General features: G+C 41.1%; 2 protein-coding genes across 2 annotated transcripts; one reads left to right on the top strand and one right to left on the bottom strand.

Annotated features, from left to right (window-relative positions):
* The first annotated feature begins 1,609 nt into the window (after positions 1–1,609).
* LOC141007181 (protein-tyrosine sulfotransferase 1-like) lies at positions 1,610–13,238 on the top strand. Its single transcript, XM_073479533.1, has 6 exons — positions 1,610–1,827; positions 5,498–6,227; positions 6,893–7,051; positions 7,233–7,486; positions 10,090–10,291; positions 12,645–13,238. Exons 2-6 carry the CDS (start codon positions 5,820–5,822, stop codon positions 12,678–12,680), a joined length of 1,059 nt encoding a protein of 352 aa, XP_073335634.1. The 5' UTR covers positions 1,610–1,827; positions 5,498–5,819; the 3' UTR covers positions 12,681–13,238.
* Positions 13,239–13,494: 256 nt separating this feature from the next.
* On the bottom strand, positions 13,495–16,983 carry LOC141007479 (pinopsin-like). The gene is made up of 5 exons (XM_073479842.1): positions 16,641–16,983; positions 15,136–15,304; positions 14,805–14,976; positions 14,276–14,509; positions 13,495–13,695 (listed from the first exon to the last, which is right to left on the bottom strand). The coding sequence occupies exons 1-5, from the start codon at positions 16,981–16,983 to the stop codon at positions 13,495–13,497; spliced, it is 1,119 nt and encodes a 372-aa protein (XP_073335943.1).
* Positions 16,984–21,463: the final 4,480 nt, after the last annotated feature.

Here is a 21,463-nt window from a genome sequence, read left to right as displayed (position 1 = left end):
GCTAAGAGATTTTATTATAATTTGAGTAGAGATAAATTATGTTGTAAACAGTCAACATAAGGAAAAGTCAGTCATTTATTCTCTCTTAAAATGATTTCATTGTGAGCCTTCTATCAGGTCAGTAGTCTTACGCACTCATTTCATAGATTATTGATGTATCTCATTACTTATTCATGATTTTCAGTGGTTATTTAATGTTTTATTTATTGGCTTTCCAATGTTATTTGGTCACATTTGGTTCTCCACAGAGGCCACAATCTGTCTGAAGATCTTAAAGCGGCACTGTGTAGTTTTGGAGAAAAAAAAAAATAAAACAATAAAATAATAAAACAAGTAATAAAACAAACTGAGACATATTTATTTTTTCCATGACTGAATAAACAAGCTGTTCACAGAGGAAAATAAGGTCCCCAGAACACTGTTTGAAGCTAGAAAGGTGGCAGGGTCCGCCAAATATAGACAAAGTGAAACAGTATGAAACTGTGTTGTCCTTTCACATCAGTTTGTTTATTCAGTCCTGAGAGCGAAGAGTTTGTTCATTTAGTTTGTTAAGGCGTAAAAGATGAAAATCTTTCTCTTCGGATTAAAATTTCTTCCCCAAAAGTACATAGTGCACTTGTTGTTGTTGTTAAAAAAATAAAAGTCTGTGTATTTGGTTGACAACTTTTAAACAGGAGATATATAGTAGGCTGTTATCTCAGCATTTCATTCACTATTTTTTTCTTAAGTTTGGATATAAAATTAAGACATACATGTGGAAAAATCTCACAGGAAAAAGGGCACGGTGAAGACCTGAACACATTCACAGGGCTTTCACTTTCTGCTGAACAAAAAGAGCCTCATCCTGCATCAGAACCAAAGAGCTTACAGAACAATGGGCAGGTGTCAGGAGGAAGAAAACCATGTGAACAGTCAGATTTTTACCAGGAAGTGACTGTTGTTGTTAGCACGAGGTCACAGTGATTTGCTCTTTTTTAAGCGGGCCTATGTATTTTTGTAGACAAAATTCAAATTCAAATTCAAAATGAATAATAAAGAATAAACAAGCTGTTCTCAGAGGAAAATAAGGTCACCAGAACACTGTTTGAAGCTGGTGGCAGGGTCCGCCAAGTAAAACAGTATGAAATTGTGTTGTCCTGTAAGGTCAGTTTGGTTATTCAGTTCATTCAGTCATGAAAACGAATGTAGCGTGTTTCTTTAGTTGTTTAGGCATAAAAAGATCATTCTCTTCTGATTAAAATGTGTTCCCAAAAACTACATAATGCACCTTTAAGTGTTACTAAATTGATGAACTGATGAAAAGGCAGGTAAATGAAATGAGGCGGGTTTAACCTCAACTTAATGCCACACTGTGATTAAATTTCCCCCGTGGGCTTTTACTGAGAGCATACCGATCGATGAAGTAAAGTAATTTTAGCCTCTAGTGTGAAAAAAATAAATAAATAATCTTGGTTTGTCACTGCGGCGGAATTGCCCTTTAACAGCTCGACCAATAGGAATCGACCAAGCAGCTGTGTTTTAGCATTCGGAACGTTCACCGACCAATCAGCGCTCAGCTTTCTTCTGCCTGGCTGCGCTCGTGCCCGGTGGCTCTCGCTCCGTCGACGCGGCTCCACTTCTCACGGTGCGAAGTTACGTGGAGCCAGCGGCGACACGATGTGTAATTATGTGTCTCTGACAGACTAAAGGGCGCAGACATCACCGCGTTCACCTCCGACGACACATTCCTCACATGAGAGACAACACCGACGCGTCCGCGGGGACACGCGAGCTGCTGGTTTCAGCTGTTTTTGGATCAAGGTTCATGTTTTTTCCTCACAGACGCTGGTGAGTGAACACCATTTTTAACGGGTCCGATTTATTCACGACGCCTGTTGGCTACCTACAGACAGCTAAACGAGTGTTTACACAAGGTGAAGATGTGTGAGGGGGGGAGATAAGACACCGACAGGCTCTTCTGGTGTGCTGTAGGTGGCTGCTGGTCTGTCACGGTGTGTTTGACTGATAGCAGGTCGTTCACCTGGTGGTGGCCGCCCGCCTCGGGTGCATATTTGCAGACAAGATGCATCTGTAAGCCAGGCCAGATGTTCGTGGCTGCTAGGCCTTCGCTTTGCAGCCGTGAAATAATCCTATTTCTACACACACACACACACACACACACACACACACACACACACACACACACAACACCGAGTGCGGGGGTAGCTTTGGTTTCTTTGCACCTGGTTCACCACATATTTTGTTCTAGGCGGCAAAACAGGCAGACAGTCTTCACGATGAAGCAGCTGCAACTGAATATAAACCTTCAGCTCATACATAACACCTTTTTTTTTTTGTGCCAGGGAGAGGAAGCACTCACTGCAGCACTGAGAGAGCATGCAAAACTATATGACAAAGTGAGTGATAGGTGAAGACATTCATTCAGTGAAACAGTTTCAATAATGGACATGACTCTGGCAGATAGGCATCCTCCAGAATAAAGGGAAAATGCAGAAGTTTCACCCCCTCTCAGGCTTTCCCTTCAGCAGGAAGTCAGAGTCATTGTCCCCTCCTGTGAGAAACAAGGAGGCTTTAGATTTCTAGAAAACCTGCCGGTGAAAGAGTTCAACAATGTGCACACAATCAGTGCAACACAGCAACAAAGGCAGGAATTTTATGATGATGAAACAGCTGTAACTGAAAATGTACTCTTTTAAAGCAACATTATGTAACTTTGTTTTGCCTTAAAACAGCAGCTTTAAAATCATTTTGATGGTACAGTGTCTTGTAACAGGGTGAATGGTGTCTCTGTCTCAGCCACTCCACCCCCCATCACTTGTTTCTGCACTATGTAACTTCAGTGAGAGGGTAGGATCACAGCGTTTGATACATGTTTACTGCAATATACAAGTTTTCAACACAAACATTGTTACGAAGTAATGAGTTTTGTTTGCGATTAGCACCTACATTACAGCTAATTTGTTACAGACCTGGGATTTGTATTCATGACAGTGGTGTCGCACTCAGAAACTGTGGGGGGCTGTCAAATTGCACAAAATGCCAATTTCTACCTAATGTTGCTGTATATATATTATTATTATTATTTATGAAATGTTCCTTTTTCACAACACACACAGCAAAAGAAAATAACAAAAAAACAAGCACATAGACATAACAGAGTATAACAAAACAGCCTGCCAGATCAGAGAAAACATGCACATGTACATCTCAGGTCATACAATGACTAAAATGTCCACAAGTGGATAAATGAGGGGAAACTGTCATAGCAGCATAGAATCAAGAAAGATTAGCTCACAAAGATGTACATGTACACATAAAACCGTTCAAGAGTCATAAATTCAGTGGGGAGTATTCAAGGAAACTGCTTCAAGAATGGACAGGCTCTTGCCTGTAATGTATTCACACTTTAACCCGAGTTCAGGCTAAATGTAGGATGAGTTCTCCCTGTCAGACCTCCTCTTTGGCAGGAAGTCAGTGTTCCCTCCTGTGAACTGTAAGGAGGTGACGCTGGCTTTGAGTCACAACCTTTTAGTCCAATGTGTCAGCTTTCTGCTTTATTGCCAGCCACCTCAACTTCCATCTCCAGACTGGCTGTGATCACAGTTCACTGGTTTCTGCTTATTATAGACTTGTTTGTTGGCTTGTCCCTGATCAGCAAACGTTGTGGGCCTTCTCAAGGTCGATCCTTGAATTCATCAGAGTGAGCGTCCACTGCGAGTGTTTGCAGAAACTACTTTTGTAGTGTCTAGCTGGGCTTGGATCTATTGGTCCAGACATCTGTCTCTGATATTTCAGCCTCTGGGGTGAACAGAATGTGTTTGTGTCACAGTATTGACAGAAGTGCAACATCTAACTAGAAACAGGGTATCGCTGCTGTACAGTTTTCATTGGAGCTACTTCCTTGTTATGTTATTTTGAAATGCTTTGAGCACCACAAATAGACAGTTAAATTCAACATTATTGTTGTCAGGTGGAGGCAAAAACATCAGTGACAGATATCTGAAAACCTATCTGGGCAAATAAAGCCGAACCATCTGCATGCTCAGCTAACACCAAAGATAAGCGAGACGAAGCTGAAACAACTAATTGATTAATCGATGGTGAAAGAAGTAATCAGGAAATGTATTTATTATCGATTTAGCATTTTAGCCATCGTTTCCAGCATCTTAATTCTTTAAGATCTGCTGCTTGTCTTTGTCCTAAAAGAATTATTATGAGCGTTAATTTGTTTTATTTATTTATTATTATGAGCACAGTGTTTTTCAACATTTTGTAGAGCAAATGATTTATTAAAAAAACTAACTGGCAATTAGTTGCAGCCTTAAAGTGAGAAAGTACACTTTGTTTCTTAAATTGGGTGTACCACCCCTTTAAAGAGAAAAAGCACTTGGAGAGAAAAAAAAGCAGCAAGGCTCATCTTAAACCGCTGGCCTAATTCTTTCCAAACTCCAAGTGGCTTAATCTCTGCATGGAAATGCATTAGAATTACATGTAAAGCTTGTGGATACCGCCGGGCTTAGCGTGGCTTAAGGCAGCACCTAAGTATCCTAGCCAGGCCGACGTGATGTCCTCATTTCCAGCTGTTTTTTCTATTTGCTTTGATCATTGGACAGAATTTTACAGGCGAGTTACTCCAGCACAGTGAAAGGAGTGTTCCCCACGTGGCATCCAGATGTCAGGCAGGCTTCCTCCTCATTCAGAGGGATAAGATGGATCCCAGAATACCTCCTAGAAAGGGAGACATATTCCATATTTGCATGGAGCTTCTGTAAGAAGAAAAACTGTCAGTGAAGCTGCTGTTTGAGTTGAGATTTTGTTTCAGAGCTGTCATGTGCCTATAAAAGTAATTCAAACACTGGAGTGACATCAGTATTCGCTGAAATCAGTATTTTTTTTTTGCAAGTTTTTGTTTTTTAGTTTGCCGTGTGCTAAAAAGAGGAATTGGAGGCAAGCTTACGTTGTTGAAATTGATGGTGTGGCGTACATTGCAGAAGAGAAACAGGGAAGTTGAAGGACAGCTCACTTAGTCAATAGTAATCTGACGCTAAACAAACTGCGTTGCGTTTCAGTGTGGCAGAAACTGCCGGTGTGAATACAAACATGAGAAAGCTGTAATTAGTGGCTTCAGACTGCCTGAGAGTGTGTGTGCGCTATGTGCCACAGTGAACTTTGATATTGCTCAAAAATTAGTGGCTCCCCAGAGGAAAGATGCAAAATAGTTGCTTTGAGAACAAAAACTGGATGAATTTCAGCAGCTCTGAAAGGGTGTTCAAGTGTTCTTGGCAAACCATCATACCCTGCTGCTTGCTGATAATAACTCACTCCTGCAGGGCAGTAGCTAATGTTTGGACATTTTAAATTATGATTATTTATATTTTTTGTTACACTGCAGGTTGTGATATAGTGCTTGGGAAAAAATCTCATTCTGTTTGTTTGAAAGCAAAATAAACTGATTCTGGTGCAGTTCTTACTGAGACATGTTCTTCTCTTGTTTTAGGTAGGAACGATGTATAAGAGACGTCGCTGGCTGTGGAGCGCAGCGGGCCTGGATCCTGCTCTTCGACACCAGGGCTTAGGAGCTTCAGAGGAGTGAGGACTCTCCCCAGCCCACACCTGAAGATAAAGACCTGACTCTACCCTCCTGGCCTCTGTCAGGCCTTCTTCAGCATCACCTCAGCTGTCTTTCCTCATTGTCCAGTCTTGAACTGACCTTCGCTGAAATTTAAAAAACAGATACGTTCACATCTCCAGCAGGCAGCCTCCTCAGGTGCCCCTGATTATTGTTTTATGAATCTGAATCCCAAATACACCCAGCAACAATGAGGAACACCAGATCGAGCTTTCTGCTGGGCTGCGTGCTCCTCTGCTCCGCCTCTCTGGTCTACCTGGGCATGAGCGGGATCGAGTGCCCTCGAAAAAGCCATCGGTATCGGTGGATGGAGCTCAACCTGGGCTCAGCCAATCAGAGCTTATCCCTGACCGAACACTTCCCTGAAGACACGCCCCTCATCTTCATCGGCGGCTTTCCCAGGAGCGGCACTACGCTGATGCGTGTCATGCTGGACGCCCACAATCATGTGCGTTGTGGTGAAGAGACCCGAGTGATCCCTCGCCTATTAGCCATGCGGGCCACCTGGAGCCGCTCTGTGAAGGAGAGGATACGACTGGACGAGGCCGGCGTCACTGACCAGGTGTTGGACTCAGCAGTCAGAGCATTCCTGTTGGAGGTGAGCTGATGTTCTTGGGTGTTGAAGGCATGTTCCAGCTTTAGCGTGATGTGTTTACACACAGACGTTAACTTAAAGCTATTGTAGATTTTTTTCTTGGCTGGGCCCAGGGCAAAACTGTCTTTTCTACACACTAGTGAGTTTACACATGCACCCCTGTAGTGCCCACATATCCCACATATCAACCCACGTTAACTTGCTGATGTTCTTGACACACAGTACACAAACCTGGGTATACTTATTTTGAATTTTAAGCCCTCAATGATGTCAGTTTTACCCCGTGGTATCAACCATAGTATTGAATATCGATATTTTTCGGGGTGTTGTGTCAATGTGTGAAATTCCAGTATCGTGACAACACTATTACAGACCAAATGTATTTGCCAACTTGTTGAAATGTTGTCAGACTGTTGCTAAACAAAGTAATTTGTGTAAATGTCTCAGTATATGGGGTAATAACCAGTCTATCTTGGGTGAAATATTCATGTTTCTCTTAAATAGGATAAGTGTTCATTCCTCTTATTATTAGTGACACATTTATATTTGGCCTCTCAATATGAATATTAAAGATCTTGGAATCCTGAATATGAAGAGGGAATTGTTTGCATGTAACAGCTCAGGCGTTTTTTCTTGTTATATTCACTATTTCTTTATATGTGTTTCAGGTGATAGTTGGCCACGGGGAGCCTGCACCTCGCCTTTGCAACAAGGATCCCTTCGCCCTGAAGTCTCTCTCATATCTGTCTCGCATCTTCCCTAAAGCCAAATTTGTGCTCATGCTAAGAGACGGACGGGCGACCGTCCACTCCATGATATCACGGAAGGTACGCTGTGTTTCTTTTTTTTATCTGCAGGCTGCAGGCAGACAAACTTCCTCAGGGGCTTATGCTTGCTAACCACTTAACACGTTGGTACTGGTGACACATTGTGACCAAATTATTTTCCACTCTGTGTTAACTCTGTCGTGATTGGTCTCCTGTGTTTATATTATCTCTCCACTCACAGGTGACCATCTCTGGCTTCGACCTGACCAGCTACCGGGACTGTCTGACCAAGTGGAGCAGCGCCGTGGAGACCATGTTCAGCCAGTGTCAGGCAGCTGGGGAGACCAGATGTTTGCCCGTCCGCTACGAGCAGCTCGTCCTTAACACAGAGGAGGAAATGAGGAAGTTGCTTCACTTCCTAGAGCTGCAGTGGGACCCATCAGTGTTGCACCACGAAGAGCTGATTGGAAAAGCTGGTGGCGTGTCTCTGTCCAAGTGAGTATTTGAAGTGTGTGTATGTGTGTGTGTGCACCAAGCTTATCTCAACGCTCCAGTGCTATCTAGCCATGCAGTTGGTTTCAGTTTTATGTGCTGAGGTTTTCAGGCTAGTTTTTCAAATGTGTGTTCACACTGACATTCACACAATTCTTTTCACTTCACTTGTGGTGGTGGCAGAAGTTTCAGAAGCATGTCTCTCTAACCTCAGCACACTATCCTTAAACTATCTGCATGCTGAAATGGTTGAATACATAGACACATATAGCATGTTTGCCTTCAGTTCAGTTCTGCAGGCCTTGAAATATTTGCATTTTATTTTGGTAAGAAACCTTTTATGCACCTCATTCTCACCCATTTTAGATTGGCCTCTGATGCATCAACAGTTATTTTGTTTTTCTTTCATTGTGATTTTTTTCTAATTTTCTTTTCAAATTCAGTTGTCGTAAATGTTTTTAACGTTGTCTTAATTCAGATTGGTTCATGAAGGCATCCTAAGGTTCTCAGAGTCAATAACAACAGTTTGTTCACAGTTGATGATATATCCCATACATGTTTGGGAATTAAAAAAAACAGCAACTGACAAATCCTGCATAGAATGCCTTTTAAAATATCCCGAGCACATTTTAAATTTCACACATCAGCCTGATTGTCAAAGACTAATCATTTAATTAGCAGAAATGCCCCTTAATGCCCAGCTCCACTGTTTAAGAGGCAGCTGTGATTCTCACATGTCGCACATCTCTGTCTATCAGTCAACTAAACACATTCATGAGCTGTCAGGCTTTTCTTACACCTGTGCAGCTTGTTAATGACTGTAAAATCTATATAAAGATCTTATGTAACATAATATACTGGATACAGTAAGTGCTGAAGACATATAGTCTTTACTTATTAATCTTACCATCCATTTACATTTTGGCCAGTATCTTCTTCAGGGTTTTACTGTTTTCATGTCATTTGTCTTCAGTTATGTGACAGGATGTGGGTGAAAGACAGGCAGTACATGTAATTTAAAACTATTGATCAATCTAAAAGATATTCTATTTTTACTCGTCCTATGCACAAGAGGGATCTGAGTGAAGGCTCACGTTAATCAGGGCTATCACATCCTGGGGTTTGTGTTATCAGACAATGCAGTTTGTGTTCCTCTACTGCAGCTGGTGACTTCCTTGTATGAAGTTTTACAAGAACAAAAGTTGAGATCGCTCACACTACAAGTTGCAGACCTGTGTGAAAGTTTGATGAATAAAAACATGGAGAGGAATTTGAGTTTGGAGTTTGTTTTAATTTTGATGAACCCTCAGAGAACAGGCCTCAAGGCTTATATTGTTATGGGAAACAATAGCCTCATAACACAACATGTCATGTAGCTGCAGTGTCTTCTTGTCTTTGAAGAGACAGTTAGTGGACAAACCGGTGTATCTGCCTCTTCCAGAACTGCCAGTAACTATTTCCATTATCTATTTATCTGATGATTATTTTCTCGATTCATTTAGTTTATAAAATGTTAGAAAACGCTAATCATGATTTCCTCAAGCTCAAAGTGAAATATTCATATCAGCTCTTTATGTCCAACCCACAATCCAAAACCCCGATTAATCGATTATCAGAATTGTTGCTGATTACTTTTCTGTGGATATACTAATTGATTAATGGACGGATCATTTCAGTTTTAATCTCTTGTGAATTGGATTTTTCTGTCTATGATTGTTGACTGTGGAGGCTTGAAAGAAACTCATTTGTCTGACGTTCATCATTGATGTTTGAAAGGGCTAAACAGTTTGTGTCATCACAGCAGATTTTAGCAGCCGAAAATATCTTAATGTGCCTTATAGACTCAAAGTTGTACAACCTAAACAAGGTTGTAGCCAGTAATGTAAAAATACTTTAATCACCCCAAATGCAACTTAAACTACCCAAAAAGTCTTTAACAGACCTATAGAAAAAAAACCCTGAGAGTTAATAAAATGTTCTGACAAGAAGGAAAAATTGTAAATTGTAAAAATGTATTTATTCAAGTTTCGTGAAAGCCTTTATTTCCTATTGATATATTTAATGTCTAAAAACAACCAACATTAATAATGAGCCATAAAAACTGAACATGAATTGAAATGCAGTAAGGGTTGTGAAGCAGATTTCAACACGTCACGTATTTGAGCCTGCGTTCAGCCACAGTTTTCGTATGAAGCAGCCAAACTTTTAAGGTCAAGTAAAGCTTATAAACTTTAATTTGTTTTGCTCCAGTTATTTGTCATGATTGAAGTTGAGCTCTGCCGATTTGATGGGAATCTGGCTGCTTCCAACCGTAAAACCCAAACCTGGCGTGTATTTGAAGGAATTAGGCCACAATCTGGGGGAATTAAAATCCTCATTTTGATAAGTTATGCAACAGTTGGCACAATATTACTCACACAAATGCTTTTTAACCTCCTAATTATCACAAAATGTGGTGTATTGATGTGTATTGTTTTAAAAGTATTAAATATATCTTTATTTGATTTGTTTTAATTTAGGCATTTGTAATCTTCCATAGCTTTGAGACTCCTGAGTAGCCAGTTAGAAATATTAAACTGACCATGTGTGTGATTGTGTGTTTGCAGGGTGGAGCGCTCCACAGACCAGGTGATGAAGCCGGTGAACACGGACGCCCTCTCCAATTGGGTCGGGCACATTCCCTCTGACGTGTTGAGTGACATGGCTGAAATCGCCCCCATGCTGGCTCGCCTGGGCTACGACCCCCACGCCAACCCGCCTGACTACACAAGACAAGAGCCCATGGCGTCTCCATTCAACTACTCGCAGGTGAGGTTAAATAAAACTGATCTGAAAAAGAACAGAATCTCACTGATTGTTTTTCAGTGTATTAATTACTTAAAGCTCATCATGAGTTAAATGAGACATTCCCCAAATTCATGCAATTCACTGACATTAAACAGAAAAGCGGCAAATCCTCACATTTGATGAGCTGGAACCTGCGAGTGTGACTGAATTCATTATCTGAATTGTTCATTACATCCCCACACATCCAAAAATTATTTAACTCGAAAATATTATTTTTTAATTTTATTTAATTCCATTGTTTCATATTAAATTAACATAAAGCTTTTATAAAAACTTTTTTTTTTTTACTTAGCATTAACTGTAACTAATGACACCTAGACATACTTTAATGTTTATAATATTAATTCCCCCTTTCACACTGGACAAAAAAACCCACTAACAATATCTTTTGTCTTCTGTGGGAGAGGGAACACTCAGTCATTCTGATGCCAAATGACTCGACAGTAGTCACGGATGTTTACCGGCCGAGATGGAAATATGACACCTGTGTGGTCATGCTAAGGTTTTCCTCTTTCCAACACAATGCTGGAAAGAGGAACGCGCGTTAATAACGCGTGTTAAAAATAAGGATGTTGGCGTGTAAAAACTTTTCCATCCATCTTTGTCAAACAGCGCTTCAGCGTTGTGACATGTCACCAGCCTTCATGTCCGTATTCAATCAGTATTGCATGTGTGCACTTTTCATCAGAGATGGGAAAGAAGAGAGAGGTCTGGTTTGCTACTTTGTTTAATCCATATTTTGATAGAGAGCAGCTATCGCAGCGCACAAACAGTTTCAATGAGAATGGCTTTGTTAGATGTGTGTTTTTAGTTCTCAACCTTTCTTTGACTTCCAAAATGTTGTATTTACTCTCAGAAATCACCACCGGAGAAAGCACAAGCTTATCAATCAAAGTCATTGCAGTATCCAATGTGGTATCTCTGTCGCCATATACAGTTGTGATGGTACTGGCTGTAAATTTCCTACAGGCCAGCCCAACCTACTTAAAAATATAAACAAGAAACATAACTAGGGGAATGCCCAATGTCCACTACTAGGACAATAAACCCATAAATGAACAAATGCCTCCTTTGCGTATAATAAATAAATGCCTATTTTGGGTACAATAAATAAATGCCTCTTCTACAGGCCCCAGGGAAATAAAATAGTAAACTGAAGGTGTAAAGGGGCCTGTGTTTTAAAGGGTTCCCAAAAAAAAAGCATGGGGCAGATTCAGTATGACCGTGAGAGCCACCGGTGTGCCATTCCCCACCTCTTTTAAGCCTTTCAAACAGAGGCTGTGTCCAAATTCAGGGGCTGCAGCCCACGAAGGGCGCATTTGAAGGCCAATTACGTCACAACGCTGCGCGAAGGCTGTCCAAATTCGAAGGTTGCTCCACATGCAGCCCACAAATGCAGCCTTCCCCACCCTCGTTTAGGAGGACGCACCGCTACTGTCCTTCGCGGCCTCACATATCCCAAGATCCTTTGCGCACCGCTGCTCAGTCCCGAAACAGAAGAGGAAGCAAGAGAAAATGGCGACATCAAGTGGCGCAGACATGACATTTAAATTTAAGTAATGGGTTTATACTCGGTTTTTACTCATTTGAACATCCAACGCCAGATATGTTAAACTTCAAGAGACTATAAAACCTCCAAAGTTTAACTTTCAGTTAAAATACGTGACGCTGGTACTGCTATGGTAAATATAGTTGTTATTCACCAATGGGTTAATGTTTATTTTGTAATGTTGATAATTCAATTTAGATTTGACACATTGTTCACACATAAATAAATGTACACGTTTCATAGATTTGAACCAAAACAGACTTTAATGCATGAACACCTGGTAACGCAACCAGGAAATACTCCGAAGGCTGGACCGTCCCATTTAACAACGGTGGACGCGGCCTTCAAGGTCTCTCCGAAGGACCCGGCCTCCGTGGGCCGCAAAGGCCGCGTCCTTGAAGGCTGCAGCCCCTGAATTTGGACACAGCCAGGGTGTCGTCACACCCTGATTGGCTGGGAGGGAAATGCCCCAAGCTGCTTCCACTCCTCAGATCAGGAGTCAGTCTCCCCACCTGTGCACAGGTGCTCTGAATCCCCTGTGATTAGTCATGAGGGAAAATCAGCCCAAACAAAGAAAAATAACAAGTCAAACAATTGGACTGCTACACAGTAAATCCATCTTTAATTATTGACTTAGGTGTCACAAAAAACATTTCCCACTTGCCCCTCCTGAGCTCCAGTCATGCAGATGATCTTTTAGGTTTCTTTTTTTCTCTTGATGATATTTCCCATCGTAAGTGAACATTTTGTCTTTCCTCTCCTCAGAGTTTGAAAGCAACAGATGCTCCGCACCCCAGTTAAATGAAACTGTTCCACGATATGGATGCACCTTAAACATGGACTTCCAGTAATTGATCCTCGCAGGAAAGTTTTTAAAGTGTTTCATGTGTATTTTTGAATTGTTTGTAAGACTTGTGTGCAGTGGTAATGTCTGTACACAGGTGGAGTGTTTAAAATACGGACTCATTACGGTGGTTTGGTGTTGATATCTCAGCTCTAAAATCGCACGTGAACTACCTGCTTGAGGAAGTTTGCTGCTTCTCACGTCTCCTCCACGGTGGACCGACAGTATTACACTGCATTTTGACACGTCCTCTCACCTCGTACCTGAAAGTATTTCAACATGTCTGTAAGTTGTTATGATTCACCACAAATGTGAATGTGTCTTTAGACCAGTCCTACACTTACTGAGAGTTCAGTCAGTGTTCATGAAGCATAATGACTGTATATTTTTGAAGACGTATGTTTATTTTGGTGTCGACCATTCATTCAGGAATGTAAAGTTGTTTACTCTGAATTGAGGCTTTTTAAATGTTGTATATTGTTGAACACAAATAAAAAAAAAAAGTCTAAATGTCACCTTTATGATGTTTAGATATTTTGTTCACCAGTTATTCAGTCACACACTCCTCTGCATCATACTGCTTTAAATCAATGCATGTTTAACAGTCAGCTGAGTCAGAGCGCCCTCTTGTGGTGCAGAGACACAACTCATAATAACCTGGTTGCCCTTGTGAGAGAGAGGGACAGTTACCAAAGTTAAATTTAGTCAAACTTGTCTTTTTTTCTTAAAATAAAACATGGAGTGGGCTGCTGACTCTTTAAAAAAACAGTTCTATGTTGCATATTGAGCCACTAGCACCAGTGTGGGCCGCTGGTCTCTGGATGGGAACGTGGCAGGCACTGTCTTTTCTTCCTGTGTTGCCAGGTTGGGAGTGTGAAGCCACACCCCCCTGCTGCTGGGTAGTCTGTGGTGTACCGGAGTGGGCGGAGCTTCTGAGCTGCACCTGATCATGTACAGGAAACACCTGGAGAACTGAGAGACACAAATGGAGGAGGTTGAGGCAGCAGAATTATTATGATACAGCTAATTCTTGACAAGAGGTGGGATATAATAGAGAGGCAAAGTCCCTCTGCTTCTGGTGGACCACGTGGGACCTTATTGTTGAGGAAAATATGTATCGTGAAAGAGAGGCTAATAATTGTTTGGAAATTTGACTACTGCTGCTGCTGTTATTACTAGCCGGGGATCAACCTTCCAATTACTGGACAACCCACTTTACCTCTACCCTTCTACTACTACTACTGCTAATACTGTGACTGCTATTACTACTAGCTGAAGCAGCAGCCTTCTAATTACTTGACAACCCACTCTACCTCCTGAGCCACAGCCTACTACCACTACTAGTGCTACTACTACTACTACTAGCTGGGGATGGACATTCTGATTAATGGGCAACCCACTCTACCTCTTGAGCCACAGCCGTAGCACTACTACTACTACTACTAGCCGGGGATCGAACCAGCGACAACCCACTCTACCTCCTGAGCTACTGGACAACCCACTCTAACTAAGGCACACATCCCCCTCTGGTTGTTTGGGGATGTGTTGTTACCTGGTTGTTGAGCAGCACATAAACAACAGGGTTGAGGACAGTGCTGGTCTTCGCCAGCAGGGAGGGGATCAAACTGGCAGCAGGCCGCAACGCGCCGGGCCGTCCAAAGGAAGCGAGCAATGCCACGACACCGTATGGCATCCAGCACAATATGTAGCATGTCACCATGGAGACCACCATAATAAGGACACGGCCTTCTCTCCGTTCAGCTGAGGACGGGTTGATCCTTTTGACCTACAGACACACCACCACACACTCTTTCACACACACTGGTGGAATTTCTGAATGGCAGAATTAGAAGTCACAGATAACACAGGCCTTGTCCACACGTATACAAATATTTTTAACATTTTCATGCTTTGAAATTGTATTTTGTTCTTTTGATTACAGAGATATTTTTTAAGATGAAGTTTGTGCAGACAGAAACTCTTTTTTTAAATGGAGGTGGAAAGTATCTGTTTAGAAAAGATATCTGAAAATATGTGAACAAGGCCTCAGAGGTCAGAGGTCATGTGTGCTGTCTGCTCACCTGCCTCGCCACCGCTCGCAGAGCCAGCAGGATCCTCCCGTAGCAGAAGATCATGAGCAGGAGCGGCAGGAGCAGGCAGAAGATGAACAGACAGCTGACGTAGGAGCGAGCTGTGGCTGAGTGCTGGTGCCACTGGACCGAACAGATGGTGCCGGGACCCTCCGGCCCGTAGCTGCTCCATAAAAACACACAACACATGCTTTGATTTCATATTATGAAGTTGTAGTTCATGATATGTTTCTCATCTTAAAGTGCTCACTTCTAAGTTTTTATTAAGTTTTAGCATCATCAGACTGAATAAATAAATGATGTTAGTTAGGACAGTGCAGACCTGCTCCAGCCCAGCAGTGGCGGCAGAGTCCAGAGTAGCGAGTAGAACCAGGAGGCGGCGACAGCGAGCCTGGCCCTGCGGTACTGAGAGGAGTCGGGCTGAGTGCTGCGGAGCACCACAGAGTATCGCTCCAGGGACAGCAGGGAGAGAGACACCAAAGATACTATACCTGGCAGAGAGAGAGACATCACAACAAAGTAAAGAACATTTACATCATCATTTATTAGACTGTTTTTCTGATCAAATGACTCCAATTCATAAGGAAATATTTTAGTTTTTTACTCCACTACATTTATCTGACAGCTGTGGGTAAAAATTTATTTTAAAGAAGATTTTAAATCAAAAACATCTTATCAACCTATAAAATCAAAGGCATTGTCATCGATTAAACATCATAACATGATATATAAACTGGCCTAGTTCAAATTAGTTTGACCTTAACTAGCTGTAACATTAAAATGCTGCATAAGAGTAGTTGCATAAGTTTTGATAATCATACTGTATATACATTTATAATGCAGAACTCTTGTTTGTTCTGCATTATAAATGTATATACAGTATGAATGAGTAATGAGTGCTTTTACTTGTGGTACTTTAAATAGCCTAGATTTTAACACTAATAACTTTCTAATTTCTTTTTAATAACATTTTGAATGCATGACTTAAAGAGTATTCCTACAGTGGCAGCAATGGAATGTAACTAAGTACATTTACTCAAGTACTGTACTTTTTACTGTACAATTTTGAGATCCTTGTACTTTACTTGAGTATTTCCATTTTATACACACTCCACTACAGTTCAGAGGCAAATATTGTACTTTTTACTCCACTACATCCATTTGATAGCTTTAGTTACTAGTTCATTTGCAGATTACATGCTGCATCAGAGCCAAATAAGTGCATTTTTAAATCATACTGCTCAAAATTAGGGATATTAAATTAAATTAGGGACACTTGATTGTTTATTCTGTGTTTTGTGAATATTTTTGGTCCCCAGAAATTAAGCAATTTAATTGGACTTTTATTGTATATCTAATAACTAATTTTGAGTAGTGTAATTCATTTGATATAAAAATACATATATTATTAGATCTGATAAATTGTGAGGCCGATAATCGGTCAACCCATAGTATACAATATATATTAAAATATATGTATAATTTACTTTTGCTTATACTTTTAATATTGCCAGAAAATTACTTTTGACACTTAAATACATAATATCAAATTATTTAAGACTTTTTCTCAAGTACTATTCATATGGGTGTCTTTAACTTCTACCAAAATAATACTTTAACACATTATCTTTATTTTTTAATCAAGTATGTCAATCTGGTTACTTTTTCCAACACTGCACAGTGGTATTGCTTCTTTTAGGTCACTCGAGTAAGTTTCCTCAATCACTGCTCTGTTATTCTAAGACATACTTTAAAAAAGCATGTACACAGATCCCTGACAGTCCACAAAAGCCCATGTTGGAGGTCCTGCAACCATCACTCACTCACCGAAAAGCGCGTTTGAGAAACCATACCACCGGCACCCGTAGGACCCGGTCAGCCACCTGCCTCTCACGCTGGCCGCGAAGCTGAGAGGAGTCCCGAAGATGCAGACCAACATGTCGCTGGCGCTGATGTTGACCAGCAGCAGGTTCGTGGGGGTCTGCAGCCGGGGGAACCGCGAGAACACGAGGAGCACGAAGAAGTTACCGAGGAAGCCCAGGACCAGGATGAACCCGAGGACGACGGCCGCCGCGGTGTGACCGGCCCGGCTCAGCGCGCCGGAGGCGGGGTCCGACACGGAGCTGTGCCCGGTGCTGAGGTTGTTGCTATGCTGCAGGAGGATCACCATGGCGACCGGGATGTCACTGTAGGATGGCTTCAATCAGGTGTCCGTCATGAAAGAGGGGAAAAGTGAGTGTAAACACACGACCACAACATGTTTAAGTACTCTGGAGGAGTGGATGAAGGTGGTGGGGAGGTGGGGGGGATGACTTTCTCCTCCTCCCACACACTCATTGAACAGACCTACCTCCACTGTTTATCTGCATCGCTCCTTATTTAAAATAAACAGTTTTAGAAGAATAACTGAAATACAAAGAACCCAAACAAGAAGGAAACACTTGCACAAAGAGAAAATACCACTATGGAGAAGAACAGGAAAAAGTCTGACTTCATTATAATCAGTTAATTATGGTTAACACAATAAAAACATAGCAAAATAGCTAATAGTTTATGTATCCTGGCTACACTAACACTTATAAAAATGCTCTAAGGAAACACATCTAAACCCAGAAACTTAACAGCAAAAAACCAAAACATTTATCATAACAAATCACAGTTAATACAGTAGAATAGAAAGAGAAAAACATCTAAAAACCTGCAATGTGACACACTCGCACAAAGGAAGAACAGAAGAAATAATCCAACTAAAGATGCAGAAGCTTCTTTTTTGTCGCAGATGACCATCACTCCACCAGAAACATGTCTTTGTTCTGTTCTGTTATTCGACCAGATTGGGGACCTAAATATCTGAGCCAACATATCAATAATACAAGCTGTGGATGATTCAGAGGACGAGCCAGCAACACTTTAACTGATGAGATGCTGAAGACACGAGACTAATGAGCCATGACAAGACACTGCTGTTGTTTCTGCTTTGTGAGTCGAGAAAACAGATATTTACATTTACAGCAAATTAAGTCATCATTTTTTAAACATGACTTTGAATTCTGCAATAACATTTTTTAAAGCTGGGAGACTTTATTTTGGTTTGATTTAATGAAAACCCAAAAATGAAAATTCAGTCATTATCTACTCGCCCTCATGAGGATAGAAAGTCAGGTGAAGATTTTGGCTTTAAATGAGTGTAAATAACATCTTTCCAACTCAAATAGGCATTCCCAGGCTTCTGGAGACTGAGCAAGCCGAGCAAGATGTTTTTTTTTCCCCAGTCCCCATGTTCTTCACTTGTTTAGGAGTACACTGCAATAGTTTTGTTGTGAAGCTCCAGAAATGCTTTGTAGACTAAGAAACATCACCGGACTTTACATCCGCATGAAGGTGAGTAGATAATGACTGAATTTTCATTTTTATTCCTTTAAATTTGTCCTAAGATAAGATTAAGATAAACAAAATAAACAATCTCAAAATCCCCAGCTTTTAAAGTCAGGTTTCAAAAATTAAAACTTGCAGCATTTGCTTTCCATTTGCATTGCGGTGTGTAGATAATAACTGAAATTAATTTATCCTTTATATGAACTAGCCTTTTCCTCTGCCCTTTTCTTTTAAATCCTGGGGAACAGCACTGTCTTTAAATGAATTTGTCAAGAAAAACAACGATGAACCAACCAACTAACATTTCTGCATGGTCTTGCAGACTTTTTCTTTGCAGCTTTGGCCACCAGAAGAGGTGATAACACATTACAATCCAATAATGTCTGATTTTGGAACGACTTGTGTTGTAACGTTGCTGATTGAATTTATGTGGGAGGCCATAATATATATAATGCATTCCAGTAGAACGATGCTAAACTTATTAAAACATCGCTATCAAACATTAAAAGTTTCACAACTCGGCATGAAACTGCAGGAAGCTGATATTTATTTAATGTTTATTTGTAATGGAACAAGTTTGTAGCATACACCACACCCTCACACTTTCACTGAACATGGAGCCGGACGTGGGCAGTGCATGAACTCACGTTTATTTCCTCCTCCATGTAATATGTCAGCCTTTTGTGATGCAGATTACTTTCACTTCACATAATCATTGATCCATTATTATCATACACAACACACACACACACACACGCCAATCAGATTACTCATACTGCAAATTCCCTGTTCTCGTGTTGTAGAGGAAGAAAGCGAGCTGAGCAGCAGCACGTGCAGTCACTTCCAGCCAGTGTGGCCGCCCACACATCCATTGTGACGGAGTGAAGCCGCGACACCACATTAATCCACTGCTATTAAAGCCACTGTGGAGGTAGAGAGGCCTCAGTGGGCGCTAATCAGGTGAGCAGCACAGAAAAGACTTGTCTGCCTGCACGTGTCATGATGCTTTTCTTTCTGTGCAGGTCAACAGGGATTATTAGAGGATACTGAAGGTTTGTGTACTTAGGTTTTGTTTTACTTTTCTCTGAAAGGCAGGCCTTTTTACAACAATGTTCTTTATGAAAACACCCCAACAACATGTCCACAATGCCAGTTGATTATTGTCTTTGTCTCTCTTTCAATTTGAGATATGGCACCATAAATACAAAGTGATGCAGGGACGACTAGATGCACCAAGTAACCCTGGAAAAACTGTTAAATCCTCTTATGCTTAGAAAACCAGAGAGGCACAAAATATATTCTTCAAATACATCAGGGGTTAAAAATACTTTTGTCCCAATTTGGTGACATTTTTCTTGTTTCTGTGAATGAAAGTACATCTGTCCACTCCAGTGGATACACCAAAGGATGCTAGTATTGACCCACCTTATTTTGTGTTTTTTTAAAAATGATGATACAATTTACACCTGAATCGTTTATTAAACAGACTTCAGGTTTTATCTAAATATAGGACAAATACTCCATATTGGGGAGGGTGGAGGTCTTTGTCTGGTCTGTCTTCTTCTCCTTCTCCTTCCTGTCCCTCTCCTCTCTTAGCTCATTTTCTTTCTTCTCCCTCCTCAGTCTCTTCACCCTCTCCTTCCTCTTAGTCTCCTCCCTCTCCTCCATCTTCTAACATTCTTCTTTCTCCCTCTTCCCTCTCTTCCCTCCCCATTTTGTGTGATACTGTCTGCATTTGCTTTAACGCCATCTGACTTTCCTCTACCAGTGCCATCACTTGCTTTCTGACGCAGACGATCTCTTCAGCTGTTTCCCGAATGACCTTGCTCACCTTCTTCTCAGAGTCCTGCTGCAGAGTTTTCAGCTCGGCGGCAACCTCCTTCTGTCTAGCAAACCACTGGCTTTTCCACTTTGCATTAATCTGTGTCACAGTTTTGTCAAAGGAAAGCTTCATCTTTTTAGCCTTGTCAAGCTCCTCCTTCAAGTGTTTTCTGACCCTCTCGGCCTCCATCATGTGGAAGATCTGACTCGCCTGCAGGCGGCAAACTTCCATCTCTTTTTCTTTCATTTTGCTGTCCATCTCCTTGGAATGACGATCAGACTCTTTTTGAAACTCTCTGAAGAGATCTTGGGTCATAAACAAAGTTGACAGTAACTCATCCCTCTCTTCCAGCAGCTCCTCTTTTTCTTTCAACCAGCTGAGTGCCGAGATGACAATCTGCTCCCACAGAGCAGCATTTCCTGCAGCCAGCTCCAGGTTTTTTGCTCTGAACTCCAGGAGTTGTACCATGTTGCTGAAAGTACTGCTGGGAGTACTCTGGGAGTGCTGAAAGACACAAGCATACATGTGATAGGTAAACAAGTGTGAATACACCTGACTCACTTAACAGCAAATATCCTCAAAAAAAGCAACACAAAAAGTATTTCACCTTGAGTCACTTACTCACAGTAAACACATTACAGAAACGCTACAAACATTAGACCATTGTACAGTTCAGATGTCTCAATACAATTTGTTTACATAAGCAACTATCATAGGAATTAAAAACAAAATATAAAATGAATGAATCACTTCATTAGCCATCCATTGTGATAGTCTAAATCCAGACCTCTCGATGTCTGCATCTATTTAGCATGATTAGTGTGTAGTAACATAAAATGGGGAAGAGAAATGACCATTCGTTCTGAATGTCAGGATGATAATGTGTGGTGACATGAATCAAAATGAATCAATAATTGAATTTGCTTTAGACAAAGGATGAAGAAGTCAAATAAAACCTAGGCTCTCCTAAACTAAAACAAAGTGTCTTCCTGCATGAAAAAATCTAACCTCTTCACTTGCGTTGTCGCTTTCCTCCATGTCAGCTGAACACAGATGATGTAGGGTGTTGAAGTTGAAGTATTATAGTTTTGCTTGTAGTTTTAGTACTTGTCGCTCTGTTTGCACTGAGAGATGTGTCTCTGTTGGAGGTTGACAACAAAACATTCTGTGTTGTCACGACTGATGCAGAATCTGTTGATGTGCTGCTTTTTTAAAAAAAAGTTATTTGATTCATGAAATTCGAGGCAAACATTAAAGCTGGAGTATGCAACCATGTCTTTTATAGTGAAGCCATCTCCAGTTGAGTTCAAACATTGCTGATTAAGCACCTACCCTCCAGAAAAATCTCCATATTGTGCAGTATACCAGAGTTTTTAAATGTTGTGTCTGTGTCTTTTCATTACAATTCCAGCAACAGTTGTTAAGGAGTTGCTACAGCAACTACGTAGAGGTT

The sequence above is a fragment of the Pagrus major genome, chromosome 13, assembly GCF_040436345.1.
Source record: "Pagrus major chromosome 13, Pma_NU_1.0".
NCBI lineage: Eukaryota > Metazoa > Chordata > Actinopteri > Spariformes > Sparidae > Pagrus > Pagrus major.
The sequence above is the reverse complement of the archived record's forward strand: the minus strand, read 5'-3'. Positions and strand labels throughout refer to the sequence as shown.

Bases quoted from the DNA above. Each gene is read 5' to 3' on its own strand.
- LOC141007181 (XM_073479533.1), top strand. From the start codon at position 5,820: ATGAGGAACACCAGATCGAGCTTTCTGCTGGGCTGCGTGCTCCTCTGC. The intron at 6,228-6,892 runs GTGAGCTGATGT...TATGTGTTTCAG, and splicing joins TCAGAGCATTCCTGTTGGAG to GTGATAGTTGGCCACGGGGA. The intron at 7,487-10,089 runs GTGAGTATTTGA...GTGTGTTTGCAG, and splicing joins GGTGGCGTGTCTCTGTCCAA to GGTGGAGCGCTCCACAGACC.
- LOC141007479 (XM_073479842.1), bottom strand. From the start codon at position 16,983: ATGGTGATCCTCCTGCAGCATAGCAACAACCTCAGCACCGGGCACAGC. The intron at 15,305-16,640 runs GTGAGTGAGTGA...TCTCTCTGCCAG, and splicing joins TTTCTCAAACGCGCTTTTCG to GTATAGTATCTTTGGTGTCT. The intron at 14,510-14,804 runs GTGAGCAGACAG...GTGTGTCTGTAG, and splicing joins TGCGAGCGGTGGCGAGGCAG to GTCAAAAGGATCAACCCGTC.